Source organism: Dermacentor albipictus, chromosome 1 (genome assembly GCF_038994185.2).
Source record: "Dermacentor albipictus isolate Rhodes 1998 colony chromosome 1, USDA_Dalb.pri_finalv2, whole genome shotgun sequence".
Lineage (NCBI taxonomy): Eukaryota > Metazoa > Arthropoda > Arachnida > Ixodida > Ixodidae > Dermacentor > Dermacentor albipictus.
Window position 1 is genome coordinate 148,869,094 of NC_091821.1, and position 18,412 is coordinate 148,887,505.

General features: G+C 43.4%; 1 protein-coding gene across 2 annotated transcripts in view; it reads left to right on the forward strand.

Moving 5' to 3' along the window:
• LOC135903008 (beta-catenin-like protein 1) overlaps window positions 1-18,412 on the forward strand; it is a 167,753-nt gene that overhangs the window by 84,450 nt on the left and 64,891 nt on the right. For both annotated transcript variants that reach the window (XM_065433363.1, XM_065433362.1), the window contains exons 10-11: window positions 355-413; window positions 2,332-2,480. In XM_065433363.1, the coding sequence (XP_065289435.1) occupies window positions 355-413; window positions 2,332-2,480 (208 nt within the window). The remainder of the gene's footprint in view (window positions 1-354; window positions 414-2,331; window positions 2,481-18,412) is intronic.

The following is an 18,412-nucleotide window of genomic DNA, read 5'->3' on the forward strand; positions in this document are numbered from 1 at the left end:
CGGACGGCGGCGGGTTTTAGCATTCGAAATTTCAGACGTTCTCATACATTGACTCTATGAGTCAGCATGGCGGCGCCACAAAGGCGTCCAAATTATCGGGCGTCCGGAAAATGGGTCGTTATCTGTATTAGACAGTAAACAAACTCGCGACCGTGAGTTTGCGAACACTTCGAAAAGCACAAATATTACAGCTGCCCTTGAAGCGAATATCGACTAGCATAATATTCTAAACTACTTTCCGAAAATCCGGGTACTCGCTCAACACTACTATTCTCTCTGAATAAAAAATGCTGATATTCGCACTAGGCTAACTATTTGCAGACGTTCATGCTGCTCTTTTACTTTTATTTTCAGAAAACAAGAAGCTTCTTGGGGAAATTGATGGCATTGACACATTACTGCAGCAGTTGTCTGTGAGTTGGTGCTTTATTTTTCCCCTCCCCGAGTTCTGAAGCCCCAACTCTCTTTCTTATTTTTCCTGTTTTTTTTCTTGTTGCTGTTCTTTTAAATCTTCAAAATGACCCTGAATAACAACTTTCAATGTACTTTTATTGCTTTAATATGTCAGTTGGTTCTAAAGTTTTGAGCCTTTTATTTTGCATGTTTGATGAATCATGCAACATAGATATCTTTGGGGAGCCACAACACAAATAAAATAACATTTTTTAGGGGGAAATGGGCAGAAATATTTTGTAGGTCAGTACTGAGAAAAATTACACCCCTTCCAAATATGTGCCCTGTTATGCACCCAGCTATGCCTACTTTCACATTCTTGTAGTACTACTCACAACAGGGAACTGCACACAAGACGTTTGGGCACTGCTTGCCTTAGACCCTGATCTCCTCCTAGGCATTCTTCCCATTGCTCCTAACTTTTCAGGCAACATACTTGGCAATGTTATATTGGGTAAATATTTTCTCCATCGGTAAATGTGTGATCAAAAAGTGATGCAACCACTCTTTTGAAATTGAACTATGACTGCATTACATCTTTAGTGAGCTGTATATGCTCAAATTTACTTTTTTTTTCCCTAACAAATGCATGTCGGTGTTTGTTCAAAATGATGTTCGGAATAGTACACATAGCAAGGTTAAGGGTTTACACAAACGGCTAGTGTTTATCAAGCTTTCCTCCTGCCATAGTGGCTCAGTGCCTATGTCATTCTGCTGTTAAGCACCAGCTTGTGATACTGAATCTTTGATGCAGAAGCTTCATTCTAGCTGGATGCAAAAGAGAAAACGACTTGTGTACTTGGATTTGTTAAAGTACTCCAGATTGTAAAAATTAATTTGTAGCTCTCCATTTCGACATCCCTCATAGCTCACAATTAAGGTGTGGAATATAAATGCCACAACGATCATTTGGTGACAAATTTTATGAACTTCAATGCAGAGTGACTAAGGATTTTGTCCATCAACTCACAGAGACACACAGCAAATGGACTTCCCCACACAGCTTCAAGATCTAGTTTCTACTGAAAGCACAGCCAACAGGAAGGTTCTTTCTGATATTGCAAATAATGCCTTGATAATTTACACAGTGAACACTCCCAGCCCTAAAGCATTAGGAAGAGCCTTGCTTGAAATACCTAAAATGAATTTATTAGGAAAGTGTGTGTACAGAAGGTGTGCTGGGGTTTTGAGTTTGAAGAAAGTTTATGGCTGTCCAATGGAAAATGTAGAGAAAGAAGGGGAAATTAACACCCTGGGATATCAGATGACCTGCATGCATGCACGTGTGCATACCAATTCTTGTTTAAGAATACAGCAGTACTGATGCATCTATAAATATTAGCAAAAATGTGTGCCTTTCGAGTGCTCCAAAAGGTACTTTGAAATGGCTTGGACCAATCAGATTGTTGATGAACGCTATAGATTTTCTGAGCAGGAAGAATGGTGGGATCATCAGTCACTTGGAGGGAGAGAGTGCTCTGCATTCTATCTTCTCTGTAGCAGGTGATTTGCTGCTTCTGAACAGTGTATGCTATCCTTTATGTGGAGAAAATTTGCAGTTTTATTTTGGCATTAGCACAGGTGACACATTCTGATTTATTCTGGACAAATCGGGCAGTACTGCATCCGCACATGGTATTAAACAAAGATCACTGCAAGATCCTATCGCTGCATGACAGTCTAGCACAAACAATGCAGGGATTTATTTTGAAAATTTATTTCTACCTTCACTTATCCAAATTCAGTGCGTGAAACTGAAACCCGCTCTGATGTCTTGGAAAGATCAAACAAGATCGAAACTAGTTGCCCTCTGTTTCAGCAATGTTGTAAGCAGTGTATGGCTTAGCCGAAGCTTTCCTGTGTGGCTTGTTGATGCAGTATTTCAAGCGGCATGACCCCAGCTCATCAGATGAGACTGAGATGATGGAAAATCTGTTTGGTGCCCTCTGTTCAAGTCTTATGTGTGCACCTAACAGGGAGCGCTTTCTCAAGGGTGAAGGCTTGCAGCTGATGAACCTAATGCTCAGGTGAGCTCTCAGTTATTGCGACTTATGTGCAAAGAGGGCAAGGACACAAGCAGTGAAATAACTACAATGACCCATCGCTTATTTCTCTGCTTGTGTCCTCAACCTCTTTGTGCATTACTCACAATGAATTCATTGTGGCTTTTCCAACTTGCAATAATTCTAGAGCTCTGATTAGTACAGCATGTGACTGTGCATGGAATTAAATCAGGATATTTTGTAGAATTAACCCTTCCAATGTCTGACGTACTGGTATGTTTTCGTGTTTCCCACCATGACACTGATGTCAGATAGGAATGTGAAGACCATACCAAAAGAGCATTAGCCATTATCCGTGTCATTTTTTCCCTTCTGCATAACCAAAAATAAACAGTGTGTTTGCCATATATTCTTGTGTGAGAGCGACACTCCTAGATTAGTACTTAAGAAAAAAAAATTATGCAGGTTCAATGCACATCTCAGAATCTCTATGAAGGGAAGCTATAAATTTTTCTATAATTGCTATAAACTTGGCCATTTCATTCCTGTGTCTTTGACGTAAGGGAAACTGATGTGCACACATGCTCTCTTGCACCCATGCTATGTGACGCACTTGGCGATCATTTCAAAGAGTAACTGGCATTGGCACAATAGAAGTGCACATGCAATTGTGGCCTAATGGGTAGAGCATTGGTCTGCTGTGCTGTTGGACTGAGGTTTGATCCCACAATCGAGCACTTTTTTTTTTAATGAGCTATTTGGCAAGACAGCAGCAGCTGTCGCCCAGCAGCCACAGTCAGAAAAGTCCAGGAGGGCTCGCAAAGAAAGCTTCGCTTTAAGATACTTTAGAAATGGTCAATGCATGGCGCACACCCCATCCTCCCTAAGCATGCGCGTTTTCGGTGTAAGGTATAGAGGCTTATTACGCAGTGTATTAAGCTCCTCGTTGGTATATTCGTTGCTTTTACAGTCAGCGATCTGTTTGGACAAAGCTCAATGTTGGCATGACCTCAAAATTTATGTCCTCACACCTTCTGGCTTGTCCCATCATGTTCTTCACCTTGTGCATTCATTTTGATGCAGTATTTTATTTATTTATTTACATGTATACCGTGGTCTTAAATTTTAAGACCAAATAGGCAGGATTATTTGCAGACAATAGAAGTTTTTCACTGTCCAAGCATATCAAAAACAAAATGACACCTGTATAGAACAAGAATGCATGAACACGTTATAATGACAAGATAGAACAATATAATAGCAAGGTAGAACAGATGCGACACTATGTTTAAAGAGCTGACACTGCACGCTCAAAAGACACTGGCAGGCAAGGAATTCCACTCCTGGATTGCACGTAGAAAAAAAATGAATGTTTAAAAATGTTTTTGCAAGATGAATAGGGAAGTAAGCTGCAAGAATGACGGTGACAAGATGCGCATGCTACAAATCGCTGAATATATTTTTGCATGTCATGGCACAGTGACCATTCATACAGGTAGTACAGGAATTTCGATCTGGCAATTTTTCTTCAATGCTCTAGTGTGGGAATGTTTTTCACGCACATAAGTGTGGATGGTGAATCAGTTGATCTAAATTTAGTGAAGATAAAATGAACAGCATGCCTTTGCACCATTTCCAATTTATGGTCAAATGAAAGTATTGAAAGCCAGAAGTTTGAGCTCGGGAGGCGCCAATTTCAATTTGTGTCTTAAGAAACCAAGCTTGCGGGTGGAAGATGTGTAAACATCATCAGCATGCCTAGACCAGGAAAGGATATTGCTTATGGTAACTTCGAAATATTTTAGTCACTGACTTCTGTTATCGGAGAACTATTTATAGTGTAGGTGAAGTGGACAGGGTATTCTTCTTGTTATGTGTAGTAGCACAGTTTTCTCTGAGTATAACTTCATCTACCATTATAAACGCCATTCATGAATACCTGCAAGACTGTTAGTTAAACTATTTTGACCTTCGTGCCATGCCACCCTACGAAATATCACACATTCATCTGCGAATAACCTAATGTAAACACTGGGATCTATAGCCAAAGTAATGTCATTGACATACATTAAGAACAAAATGGGGCCAAGTACACTGCCCTGGGGTGCACCTGAGGTAAGAATGTAGAGCAGAAGCCATTGACATCTACAAATTGAGTTCTATTGGCCAAATCTGATCCTATCCAGTTAACTGTAAAATCTGGAGCACCGTATGTTTTAAGTTTTCTGAGGAGTTTTCCATGTGGTACACGGTCGAAAACCTTAATATCGAGCAATAATAGATCAACCTGTCCTGAAGAACTCAAAGCCAATGCCAATTTGTGAATACTGGTTACAAGCTGCATATTAGCTGATAACTCCTTACGGAAACTGTGCTGTAAATTGGACATTAAATTGTTAGTTTCAGGAAATTTGTTAATGAAGTGTGCGATAATGTGTTCTAGTATTTTCCAGCAAGTGGAAGTTCGGGAAATGGGTCTGTACTTTTCTGCTTGCAGACGGTTACCTTTCTTGTGAACAGCAATCACCCGTGCCATGTGCCAATCAGATTGACTAAAGATGGTTGTCAAGATGTGAGAGACTGGTTCGGCATATCAGTGCAGGAAGGCATTAGGAATACTGTCTGGACCCCCAGACGATTTTTCTTTAAAGCTTAATACCAAAAACAAAACACCTTCAGATTATATTAAGTCTGGTTTCTCACATGACGAGGGAGACTGCTCTCGAGACTGCTCTCCAGACTGCTCTCCACCTACCACTGTGCTACGCCACGTGCATTTGCACCACATCCTGAGAATAATGCACTTTCTAGGTACATTTGTGCTGTGAGCTTTCATTGCTCCTACACTGCATGAAACGCTTGCGAGCGCTATTGACTGTAATTTATACAGTCTGTCTACATTTCGTACAAAAATCCCAGTAGTTTTTTTTTTTTTTTCATGCAGCCTTGCATATTAGGGTGTGTCCACACCCACATTCACGGCTGGTTTCACTTTTGAACAGCATGTTTCTGGTGAACTGAGCTCCAGCTGTATCAGCTTCGCAGTTATTTGCCGGTGATTATAAATCGGGTAGCAATTGAAGCAAAGCTAAAATAAAGGTTTCACAAGGTTGTTGCGTACAGCAGTAAGCACATCTGCTTTTCAAAGTAGCAGACATTTGTACTAATATTTAAGTTTTTACTCATGTGTGGGCCGCACCAACAACATTCAAACCTAGATTTTAAATAAGTGTGGTGCTTAAACAAGAATGTTCGGTAATGTCACAGCTGGTTTCGTCATCAGCCATGTGATGGTTCAACTCAAATTGTTCTTTTAAGTTTTACAGCAAGGCTGTTAGCCTCTCAGTGGTCCGCATTTTTTGTGTCTGTCCGTGAACAGAAATTATTGTCATCAGCAGAGGCTCATACCCCCCTATACAAGCGAAAATGCAAGGGCTCATTCCCCTCGTAATGCAGTGGCTAAAAGCGCTCAGCAGAGCAAAGTGAACTTAGACACGCATTCATTGGACTCACCCATACAACACACATAACAACACATATTTCAATAAAGAACAAGCTTAAAACAAGCATCCAAGCCATCAATAAAGCATTGCATGCACCCCTCAGCAGTCGTAATGGGGGTTTTGCAACAGCTTCGCTTGACATCCACTTTCGCAGGGCTTGGATGGCAAGTCAACCTATTTTGCACAGCTTTTGGCCAACGTTTTCAGGCTAATGTGCATGGGACAGTTGCAGCGGTATTTCTGAAGCTCTGTCTTGTGCTGTGAAGCTCAAGAAAATGAGAACTCTGCCTCTCTCTTGTATGGCTTTGTAACACCCAATGTTCTACAGGGGCCTCAGTATACTGCCTACTCGACTTTTGTGGTCATGTACACTGTGGCTTTTTAGCATAGGCTATATATGCATAATTGTCAAGCCTGCCATAAGGGCTTATCATCATTTACTGGCCAGTTGTAACATCTTGCATACATTTCAGGACAACTGTTTGTACTTTAGCACTATAAGAAACAAAGTAACTGAAGTAATCAACAATGCAAAGTGAGCAATATGAACCAATTGTACAAATTATGCATTAATTAATCTGTCAGCAACATGGTCTCTTTTTGAGTGCAGTATAGCAGGTTTAACTTCTGGCTGTGCTCTCCACAAGTTGCTGAATTTAAATCTTTTCTTACCATGCCTTTAGAGATTGATCAATTTGATCAACACTTTTTCGATGCGTTGTTAAACATTTCTGTTGCAATTCTTCTACAAGGGTTGTTTGATAAGTGTGGTAAAAAGCAAATAAAGATACTATGTTTGCAGAAAACATTATTTTATTTTTCAAAATAGTTCCTTTCCAGCTCCACAGACTTCTTCCAGCGGTGCTCCAGTTTTTTTATCCCCTCAGAAAAAAGGGATGGCTCGAGGCCCTTGAAGTAGTGATTTACCACTGAGATAACCCCTTCATCTGAAGAAAATTTCTTTCCACCCAGCCAATTCTTCAGGTTTGGAAAGAGGAAAAAGTCGCATGGGGCCAAATCCGGAGAATAAGGTGGTCCGGAGAAATCCGGACCATCTTGCTTGCACAAAAAAACTGATCGAACACAATAATCAAGTATGAGGAGGCTCCTGCATGTTCCCTTGCCTGACAATCATTGCTTCACATAGATGCAGTAAAGAACAAACCAGGTGCCGGCAGCAATCAGGAAGATACAGTAGGATTTTACCTGTTTTCACATGTTCACATATTGAAATTGTGTATAAACATACTTCATTATGTTGAGGTTATAATTACAAGGTGTTCTGTGGACAAGAAGTTATAAAAAGTTAAATACTTCATTATATCAAGAATTTCTTTATATTGAAGTTCATTATGTTGATGTTTAACTGTACAATGAAAAAATCAGTGCTACTTTACATTGTGCCATTGAGCTGACAAAGTGCACGAAGAAGATTTTTTTCGAGTAACTGGAGCCCTATAACTGGAGCCCTATTCCAATCTGCCAACGTCATAAATTCAGGGCCGGATTAAGAAAAATGGGGGCCCTGGGCTTAAGCGCATGCAGGCCCCCTTTCCCTATACTGACCCCCCCCTCCCCTGTCGCCTGCTACGCTACTGGAAATATACCATGTTTTATTTTAATTCCACCTAATTAAGAAGGATGAAGTGCGATCAACGGGATTATTATTATTATTGTTATTATAAGGAAAACAACAAAACTTGCGTGAAATGTGTGCTGTTGTAAACACCAACACATATGTTCACTCTGTGATTAATCTGCATTCTGTTTTCAGCAAAAGCTAGGCTTTAAGGAAAAGTTTAGTGCACTCAAGACGAACAAGAACGTAGAAAAGACAACACAGCTCAGATGTCAATCTTTCTGAAGCTAGGCTTTGTTTGAATCACTAAGCTTAATCCTGTGAGAAGACGCATGGTTGTATCCAAAACATTCCTTATTAAAATTCAAGCATCAGACTGCAGTAATCGTTATACACATTACTCTATAATTATGCAATAGATATATACAATACTTAAGGCAATACAAACACCATAAAAATGCACCTCAATACAGATGAAAATTACCAACTGTAATTACGAAACATCATTTGAAAATATTTTCATTAAAGGTAAGACAAGCAAGGATGACACCAAATAAACGTGGCACTATCAAAAACAAAAAAAATACAGTTCTTTATACGCTCGCTAAATATCACAAGAAGAACAAACAAGAGACGAACAACGAAGATTTACATATCTTGAATTACCCTGCTCAGCGTTTCATTGACAACGTGGCGGTTGGGAGGCGACACAACCAACCTATTGGAAGTATTCATGTATAGCATAAACAGTCCTCTTTTAAAATGGCATCTTTCGCACCTTCGCTTTGGCGAAATCAGATATAGTCTGTTCAAAGGATAGATCACAGAGGAGGTCACTTTCAATGGACATGATAGCAAGCGAGTTCACCTTGTCGTCAAGGAGGCTCGAACGAAGGCGATTTTTTATCAGCAACAACTTGGAAAATGATCGTTCGGTCTCACAGTTTGCCACGGGTATGCTTAAGTACATTCGCAAAGCAATAGAATGGTTCAGAAATGCATCAATAAGCTTTCTTTTATGCAGCAACTTCATTATTCCCAGGGGACTCGTGTCCTGGCACACAGAGTTGTGCAGAAAGTTCGCAAACTGAACGATTTCAGCAGAAAATTCTGGCTCCAAATCATTTTTGTAGGTTTTCACCAATTTCTCAGCCTGCTGTGCCAGAGAGGCCTCGCTCCCAACTTCTGTCAGCAATTTTAAGAATCCAAACCTTTCGCAGAGTTCAGTGTAGGCAGCCTTTCACACTCGCAAAGCAGAGCCTAGACTGTCAAGTACAACATTGTAGGTCTCTGCGATAAACTTTTTTCTACCTTGTAGTGCACTATCGCTTTTTCAGTCCGGGTGCTTACTCAGAACGATGCGTTCCTGATACGATCCTGATAACATTGATTGGTACTTAGCATGCGTGCTCTCTCTCCAAAGGTATCAATGAGAGGTTGCAAAAAAATAACAAAGCCTTCTAGAGAGCTCAGCAGGTCTACAGTAGTTGAAATGTGTAGGCCTGGTTTCTGAAGTGCTGCGCTAGTTTTGTCAAAGCGCTCCAAGATTTCACTCCAGAAAATTGCCATGAATGCAGTCTCTAGTTTGGTCATTTTCTTGAAGAGAGAGTGCGCTTCGTTCCTAGTGTCACCGTTTTCTTCCTCATTCTTTGATATAGCTTCAAGGTAACACAAGACTGCATTGAAATTTTTCAGAATGGCCTTACATGATTAGCGTGTCTTGACCACCTGGTCTCAGAGAGACTTTGCAAAACAAGCTGCTGGCGAGTTCCGCCTATGCTGTCCATAAGATACCTCCATCTTTAGGTGAGGCAGCAAAGAACACCTACAGTCTCTGAATTACAGTGAAAAATTTGACTGCCTCAAGGCAACTGTCAACGCTACACGCGCCAACTAAGTTCAATGAATGACCAGCACACGGGACGTAGACTGCCAATTCGTTCAGGTGTTTGATTTGAGCTTGCAGTCCTTTTATTTTCCGGGCATATTACTCGCATTATCATAGGCTTAGCCCATACAATCATCAATTGAGATGCCATTGGTCGTCAAGAGGGACATCACGGTATCGAAAAGGTACAAGCCGATGTGCGATTCAATTGGAACAAATTCAAAAAAGTGTTTGTACACTTTCCCATTTAAATAGTATAGTAAAACAACTGACATCTGATCAACTTGAGTAAGGTCTGGAGTTGAATCAACAAGAGAAGTATTTTGCGCGTTTCACTTCGTCAATGAGACATTCCTTGACAGCCTTTGCCATATGCTCGATAAATTCATCACAAATGGTTTTTGACAGATTGGGCGTGGCGGATCGGACACCTGGAACTCTGTGGCAGGGGCCCGGCCGAGTAGCATAGACATTGCTGACTCAGGAACAGGACAGGGCTCGGTTAGCGTCGGTTGCTCAGAAATGTGTACCACCGAGGTTGGCACCATTTTCACAGGATCCAGACAACCAAGATGAGTCAAACCTTGCTTCTTGCCAGGAAACCGTGGCAAGTCCTCCACAGAAGCACAGTCATTACTATTGGGAGTTTGACACGGACTCTGGGTAGAGCGATCATACTGCTCCACAAAAGCTTTGTCATCTTTGATAGCTTCTTTTCACGCTCTTCTCTTTCTAACTTCGCCTTTCTACATGAGGGTTGTACCCTCCCATGTGTAGCCGTCCGCGGTCTGGGGAAAGAGAGATCCTGGGGATTGAGCCGATGCTGGGTGTTTGGACCTTTGAGGCCCCCTGGCGGAGGCAACACACCCCTTTGGCCTCTGCTTCACATAGACGGCACCTCCTGACTGACCCACCTGGAGGGAATCGGCAGTTGCCTTTCCCTGTCCCCCTCTTCAATCTTTTGATTTCTCTCTTGCTGTTTCTTCTTTCCTGTCTCCTTATCACTTCTTCTCACTTCCATATTCTGGGCTGCAAGGGTTATTAACCTGGTGTAATTATCCAAACTTGGGTATTTTATATTAGGTTATAGCGGCGATGCATGACTGGCGTCTCCAGGTATTCTCCCAACCTTGTAGTGTCCCCTTGTTGGGCTCGGTGGTGGGTGGCCACCATCGCCGCCGAATTTCTAAACTTTGCATGGCAAGCGCTTCCCCCACTGCCTGATCGCTCCCTAAAGAGGGGGCGCATCGATGAACCATTCAGCTTTTTTATGCAACCTAAAGAGCCCTTCCCAAAATACCACGTTGTTCACAGTCAACACGAAACTAAGACGGTCCAAATGATGTCACCTTTTCTTGTAGCCAAATTTCTCACTGAAGCAATAGGCCCAGGTTATAAGGTGACAAAGATTGGAAGCGGTGATCTTCTCGAAGTTTTCGGCAAGCCACAATACGACAGACTCACGAAACTTGTAGCGTTTGGGGACATTCCCGTCTCAGTAGGCCCACACAGGACGATGAATACAGTGCGCGAGTTCATCTCGGAAGATGACCTTCTGGAACTTAGTGAAAGTGAATTACTAGAAGGATGGCAAGAACAGAACGTTGTCAAGGTGCACAGGATTAAAGTAAGACGAGATGACAAAAAAAAAATACCAACTAGGCATATAATCATAACTTTTGGAACGAGCACTCTTCCTGAATTAATCGAGACCAGTTACTGCAAGCTAGTGTCGGACCATACATTCCAAACCCATGTCGATGTTTTAAGTGTCAGTGTTTTGGGCATGGGTCACAAACCTGCAGAGGGCGTGCTACTTGTGCCAAGTAGCTCCATCGAACACTCTTCTGACGTTTGCAGTTCAGCAACCCACTGTGCCAACTGTGAAGGAGACCACCCTGCTTATTCGTGATCCTGCCCTTTGTGGAAAAAAGAAAAACAAATAATAGAACTCAAGGTGAAACTAAATCTGACTTTCCTAGCGGCACACAAGCGTTTCTATTCCAACAATCGGAGCAGTCCTTCCTACACCGATGTGGTGTGCCGGGGGGCAGTGCCACATCATTCGGCGGCCGCCCAAGTCACTCGGAGAGTGATGGCGGTCACGCCATCCGCCCCCCTGACTGGAACAGCCAGCGCTGTTCCGTCCTCCGCAAATGAGGGCCAGCAGACCTCCAGGCCTGTTGGACCCAGAGCCACTGCCCGTGCAGATCGACCCACCACTCCCGCGAAAGTGCCCACTCCGCGGGCAGTATCCACCGCCTCAGACGAGGTGATGAATACAACCACAAATCCAGCGTCTCAGACGCCTAAAGAACGGCACAGCTCCCTCAAGCACGCCAGGAAAGAAGAGAGATCTCGTATCATGGGGCCTGGAAAGGTCTCATGAGATAATATAATCTATATTTCTTAGACACACAGCACAAAACACATACATTATGGATACACAGATAATACAATGGAACGTCAGGGGTTTACTCCACAACCTAGACAACATTAAGGAACAATTGAAATAATTGTAGATAAGGATGTTGCTTGTCGGCAATTACAGCTTAAAACACCCCTAGAGGCAGTTGCAGTCCATGCGATACTGTTTAATAAACTGGTAACAATTTCCTCGCTATACATGCCCCGGAACTACCATCTTTCAAAAACAGAATTCCAAAGATTTTTTAATGAACTGCCCAAACCTTATATTCTCATCGGAGATTTTAATGCACACAACACCCTTTGGGGAGGTTGTCGTTGTGATGCCAGGGGACGCTTAGTAGAAAGCTTCCTCTTGACTACAGGTGCATGCTTACTAAATAATAAAGAGCCTACATTCTATAGCGTAGCAAACGAAACTGTTTTATTGATCGATTTAAGCATTGCATCTAGTACACTCGTACCATATCTAGTGTGGAACATGCTTAAAAATCCATATGGAAGCGACTATTTTCCAATTGTCAAAAAATCAACAAAACGTGATGAATGCTCTCCATGCGTCCCCCACTGGAAAGTCGAGTCAGCCGACTGGAAACGTTATAAAGAACTCACCCACATGACCTGGGAAGACATCTCTGCACTTCCTATTGATGACGCCGTGGCATATCTGACAGCATTTATTGTTGATGCGGCGTCACTATGTATCCCTGAATCAAATAGATCGCCCTCCAAACGACATGTTCCCTGGTGGAATGCGGAGTGCAAGGAAGCTCGTAGAAATCAAAATAAGGCTTGGAGTCCCCTTCACAAATCTCCAACTGCCAAGAATCTGATCAATTTCAAGAAAGTAAATTCACTGGATAGAAGAACACGCCGCCGTGCCAAACGGGAAAGTTGGCACAAATACATTAGTAGCATCAATTCATATACAGACGAATGGAAAGCCTGGAATAGGGTCAACAAAATAAAAGGCCGCAAAACTCATTATCTACCTTTAGCAAACACACAAGGAGACACTATTGAGGACCAAGCTGATTCGCTAGGGGCACATTTTCAGTACATCTCGAGTTCATGCCATTACTCAGATACATTTCTAAGATATCAGCAGCAAGCAGAACAACAGCCTCTGAATCAGAAAGGAAATAAAAATGAACCTTACAACCGACCATTTAACATGGTAGAATTTCAGGCTGCACTGAACTGTTGCAATAAATCAGCTCCTGGAGGCAATCGAATAGTTTATGAGATGATCGAATACCTACACGCCGAAACACACAAAACACTACTATCCCTTTTTAATGCCATATTCTCTGCCAGTTATATTCCATCTGCCTGGAAGCAAGCAGTCATAACTCCTATTCTCAAAGAGGGCAAGGATCCGACTTCGCCCAGCAGCTACAGAACTAGCTCTGACAAGCTGCCTATGCAAGCTCTTTGAGAAAATGGTAAACAGACGCCTAATTCATTATCTTGAAAGAAACAAAATACTAGGCCCCTTGCAGTGGGGTTTTAGGGAGGGTAGATGTATGACAGATCACCTTGTCCGCATGGAGGCGAATATCCGAAATGCCTTCATGCACAAGCAGTTTTTATTAGCGGTATTTTTAGATATGGAGAAGGCATACGACACAACTTGGCGTTTTGGAATTCTTCGCGATCTGGCTGGTATGGGTGTCAGAGGCAATCTCTTGAACCTGATTCAAAGCTACCTCTCTAATCGTATGTTCCGTGTGAGGGTTGGTAAAGTGCTATCTCGTCAATTTACACAGGAAACAGGTGTGTCACAAGGTGGTGTGCTGAGCTGCACCCTATTCATAGTAAAAATGAATTCCCTCTGTAGGGTCATACCACGAACAATGTTTTATTCAGTGTGTGTGAATGATGTACAGATAGGATTTAAATCATGCAATATTTCTATCTGTGAGCGACATGTACAGCTTGGCCTAAACAAAATATCTAAGTGGGCTGACGAGAATGGATGTAAGTTAAACCCCCAAAAAAGCATGTGCATTCTATTCTCTAAAAAGAGAGGTATATTACCTGACCCTGTTGTCCATCTTAATGGACAGCTGCTATCTGTCAGCCACAAACATAAATTTTTAGGAATCATCTTAGACTCGAAACTACCATTTGTCCCTCACCTTAGGTATCTGAGAGCGAGATGTCAGAAGACAATGAATTTACTGAAGCTCTTGACCCACACATCTTGGGAAAATGACAGGAGATGCCTTTTGAGCCTCTACAAAATCCTTATACGGTCCCGCCTCGACTATGGAGCAATAGTATATAGTAGCTCTGCTGCGCCTAGTGCTTTGAAGATGCTAGATCCAATTCACCACTTGGGTATACGCCTGGCTACAGGCACTTTTAGGACAAGTCCCGTAGAAAGCCTGTATGTGGAGTGTAATGAATGGTCATTACATCTCCAAAGGACATATTTAACTTATTTCTATGCTCTCAAGGTTAAATCAGACGTGCAGCATCCATCTCACTCATCTATTCGTGAAGTGTCTACTGCCAGGCTATTTCGTAACCACCCAGCTATTAGAGCTCCATTGAACCTTCGTTTGATAACACTGGCAGAAGAAACAGGTGTCTTAGTCCCAGAGAATGTCCTAATGGCACCCACTCGCCTGCTCCCACCATGGGAATGGCAGACCATTAAATGCGACTTCTCTTTCGTAGAAATATCTAAGAGGCCGCCAGAAACACATATACAATTCCATTTTCGTCAACTTCAGGAGAAGTACTCCTGTACAGAATACTATATAGACGCTTCCAAGTCCTCTAAAGGAGTGTCCTACACAGCTCTAGGACCTTCATTTTCAGTATCCGGGGCACTAAATCCACACACAAGTATCTTTACAGCAGAAGCTTACGCTATACTATGAACTATTCAAAACATAAGGCTCACAAAACTTGCTAGGGCTATTGTGTTTACAGATTCATTAAGTGTAGTCAGAGCCCTACTTAGTCCAAGAAAATATAAGAACTTAGTTTTTAGTGAGATGTACAGTCTGTTGTGCTCCCTATATATGTGCAATCAAGTGATTGTCATATGCTAAGTACCTGGTCACAAAAGTATAAAAGGCAACGAAGCTGCTGATGAAAGCGCTAGGTCAGTAACTTTTAGCGACGCAGATTCAAATATCCCCATCCCTGCCACCGACCTAAAGCCTTTTCTACGCCGTAAATTGAGGAATCATTGGCAAGGCGAGTGGGATAAACAAGCAATGAATAAGCTTCACATAATAAAACCAAAACTGGGGAACTGGATAAATGGGAAAATAGCAAGGTACAAGGAAGTACCTCTTTGCCGATTAAGGATAGGCCACACATACGGTACCCACTCTCATCCCTTGACTGGGGACGATCCTCCATGTTCTTATTTAGTGCTCTGCAATAGAAACAGAGAGGAAAAAGTATTTCCCTTCTGCATATCGGGAAAATATATCTCTTCACCCTGCATTGTTACTTAGCGATAAACCATTTTTTAATCTGCAGATAGTTTTAGATTTCTTAGCCGAAACCGACACCATGAAAATCATTTGGCCGGGCAACTTTTAGCACATAACTAACAGGCCTGCATTCAAGGGCTCTCTTGGAACTCTGGTTTCATTGTTATGCTTTGTTGCATCATGTTTTTAACGAAAGCCCATTGTCATAGCCCACATCACTACCCAGTCAGCGTCATTATTTTAGCATGTATATATTCTACGCCATTTAAGCAGAAGTTTTTAGGCCCTTTTACAGCCATATCACATCTACCATGATGAATTCATTGTGCACGTCATCCATAATACATTGTTAACATTACCACTTGTCATGGCGCTCTTTGGCCAAACCTGGCCCTTGCGCCATAAAACACCACACATCATCTAACTTCGCCTTTCATTTAGACGCACCACTTTGATGCTTCCGACCAAACATTTTCGCATGAATGGATGCTAATTGTTCACCGGGCACTTCGTCAGTCCGACGCGACCGCAGGTGTCCAACGGTGGCCGTCCTGATGACGCGCACGCTGCCTGAATGGTCCGTGGCTGGCCGAGAGTGGTGCATCCCCCGGGAGCTCCTCAGCGGCTGGCCTTATGCAAGCTTAACCGGCGGCTTGAGGCTGAATCGCAGCCCGCGATCAACTTCCTTTTATAGACGCATGCGACGTCTGTCTGTTACTAGCGCCGAAGCAGGCATTCACACACGCATAGAGTTCCTTGTACAAATTTTCTCCTTCTCCGTACAAACTCACTCCTTCTCCCGTTCTGGTCTCGTCTTCCTATTCGCTAGGAGCAATCGTCTGTTCTGGGAGGTTCTCAATTTTTCTTTCGGTCCGTCGACACCGAGCGTGAGAACGAAGGGGAGAGGGCGACTCCTAGCACGGGCGAAGTTACACGCCCTCCGTCGCCTCTGAGTCATCTTTTTCTACTTCTTTCTGGAAAGTTCGGTGGCCAGTCTGACCTACTTTTTCCGTCGAGCGCGCGCGAGGGTGCGCAGCCACTATACTCGCAGACAACTTTTCTTGGCTATGAAGCGAAACCTACGGAGGCGAAGCTTCCGCACATGACTGTATTCATATGCAGTGTAGTCCGGGCGCGCTCAGCACCGGTTTCAGTTTTTGCCAAACTCACACAACCTCTTTACTTTAGTCAAGGCAGATACAATTACCTCGGCATGAATAAATTTTTACTCGCATACCAAGTTCTGAACAGCGAGCATTGCAGCCTGCGTCGGAGCTCCGAAGCAGCCATATCGCGTCGATTAGGACTTGGACGCGCAACCGACGCTGTCGTCGGTAGAGCCGGCGCAGCAGTCAGCTCGCTCACTCATTTTTACATGCCGATGGTTGCGATTCCCATATGGGTTCGCTTGGTTTCCGTGTAGACGCTGGACAAACTGTTTTTGTGTGCTTCAAGAGTGTTTTGTTGCTTTAGTTGGCCACCAGCTTCCGGGGGTTGATTAGCGGAACAGCAAGCAACGGTCAGTCACCAGAAGACACAGGCGGCATTTTGCATTTGATGGATGTGCAAAACGTGCGACAGCGTCGGGTGTGCGAAAACTCGAAAGAGCAAACTAAAAATACAATAATGAAGAAGTATTTTAATGACTGGAAAATGTAGAGAGGTCAGCCAGATAATGAAGCATCTGGCCTGCTACTCTACGTAAGGGAAGGGGAAGAGGGGAAGAAAAAGGGTCACAATGGGGAATGACAATGGGATGAACGAGTTGAAGGACACATTACACAACTGGTATCACAGGCGTGAGTCCAGGCCCGTGTCACCTAGGAAATGTGAAAGAGCACGCATTGTCTCTGTCGTCTGCCAACTCTGTGGTCATTCGCCTAGCAAGAGGTCCTCCGACAGTGATCCATTGTGTAAATGTCTCAAGGTATCTGCCATTGTCAGTCTTTCGCGCGCATACTCAGGTCACACCACGAGCACATGTTCTATAGTCTCTACAACGCCACACACTGAACAGTCCGGGGAGTCTGTCCGTCCAGTAATGTGCAAATATTTGTGCGTGAAGGCGACTTTCATATTGGGATCCAGCCTTTTAAGGCGGACGTGACGAGCGTCTGGCTGGGCCCAGTATCTTCTCGTCGCACTCCTCATTAATTTCGACAGGAGGCATGTGATGTCTGGTCTGGAGAATGGCACTACAGTTCGCAGGCCATTGCTGAGGGCGCGCCTTGCTGCAGCATCGGCCATCTCATTGCCGTTGAGCCCACAGTGTCCCGGGATCCATTGGAACACTATGCGGTGGTGTTTTTCTTGAGCGCATGAAAGTAGCTTGGTGATCTGCAGTGCCAGAACCTGATATGCGGTGTGGCGCAGGAAGCATCGCAAAATTTGCAGCGCGGGTTTTGAGTCTGTGAAAATGCACCACTCTTGAGGTCTTTCCCCGCAGATGTGGCGAATCGCTTCCCAAATAGCCACAAGCTCTGCAGCGGTTGATGTAGAATTATGGTCTAGTATGAAACCTCGAGTCATCTGTTGGGCTGGTATCACCACAGCTGCTGTTGGTGCCTTTATGACGCGAAGCCGTCAGTGTAAACATGAACATTGGTATTCTGACCAGATGTACGCGAGAGCAAGTTATTGTAGTCCACTGACGGGAACCAATGATTTCTTTAGTATGCCGGGGACATGTACGCATACAGAAGGTTGAACCATCACCCACGGTGGTTTGATGGGGTGATATGGAAGGGCATCTACCCCACATAAAAATACAATAAAATACCAATAGCTGACTGGTGAATGTTACGTACCATTTCAAATTAGCTGCTGTACAAACTGAATTTGTTTTCTATTTCCCACGAAAGAAAACGAGAGCAAAACTGCGAGCCTACTTCCAGCAGCGGTGAAAGAGGCGTGCTTAGTTTCCGTAGCCTTTGCTTCATAGCCAAGAAAATTGTCCGCAAGTATAGGCAGGAATGGGCCCTGGAGACAGGCCTTTCTGTCCAGCTCTCCAACTTCCGCCTTCACTCTTCCACAACCCTAGCCCGAACATTGAACATTCCATGCCCCACGCCATGCAGACAAACGCATGTGCCACGTCTTCT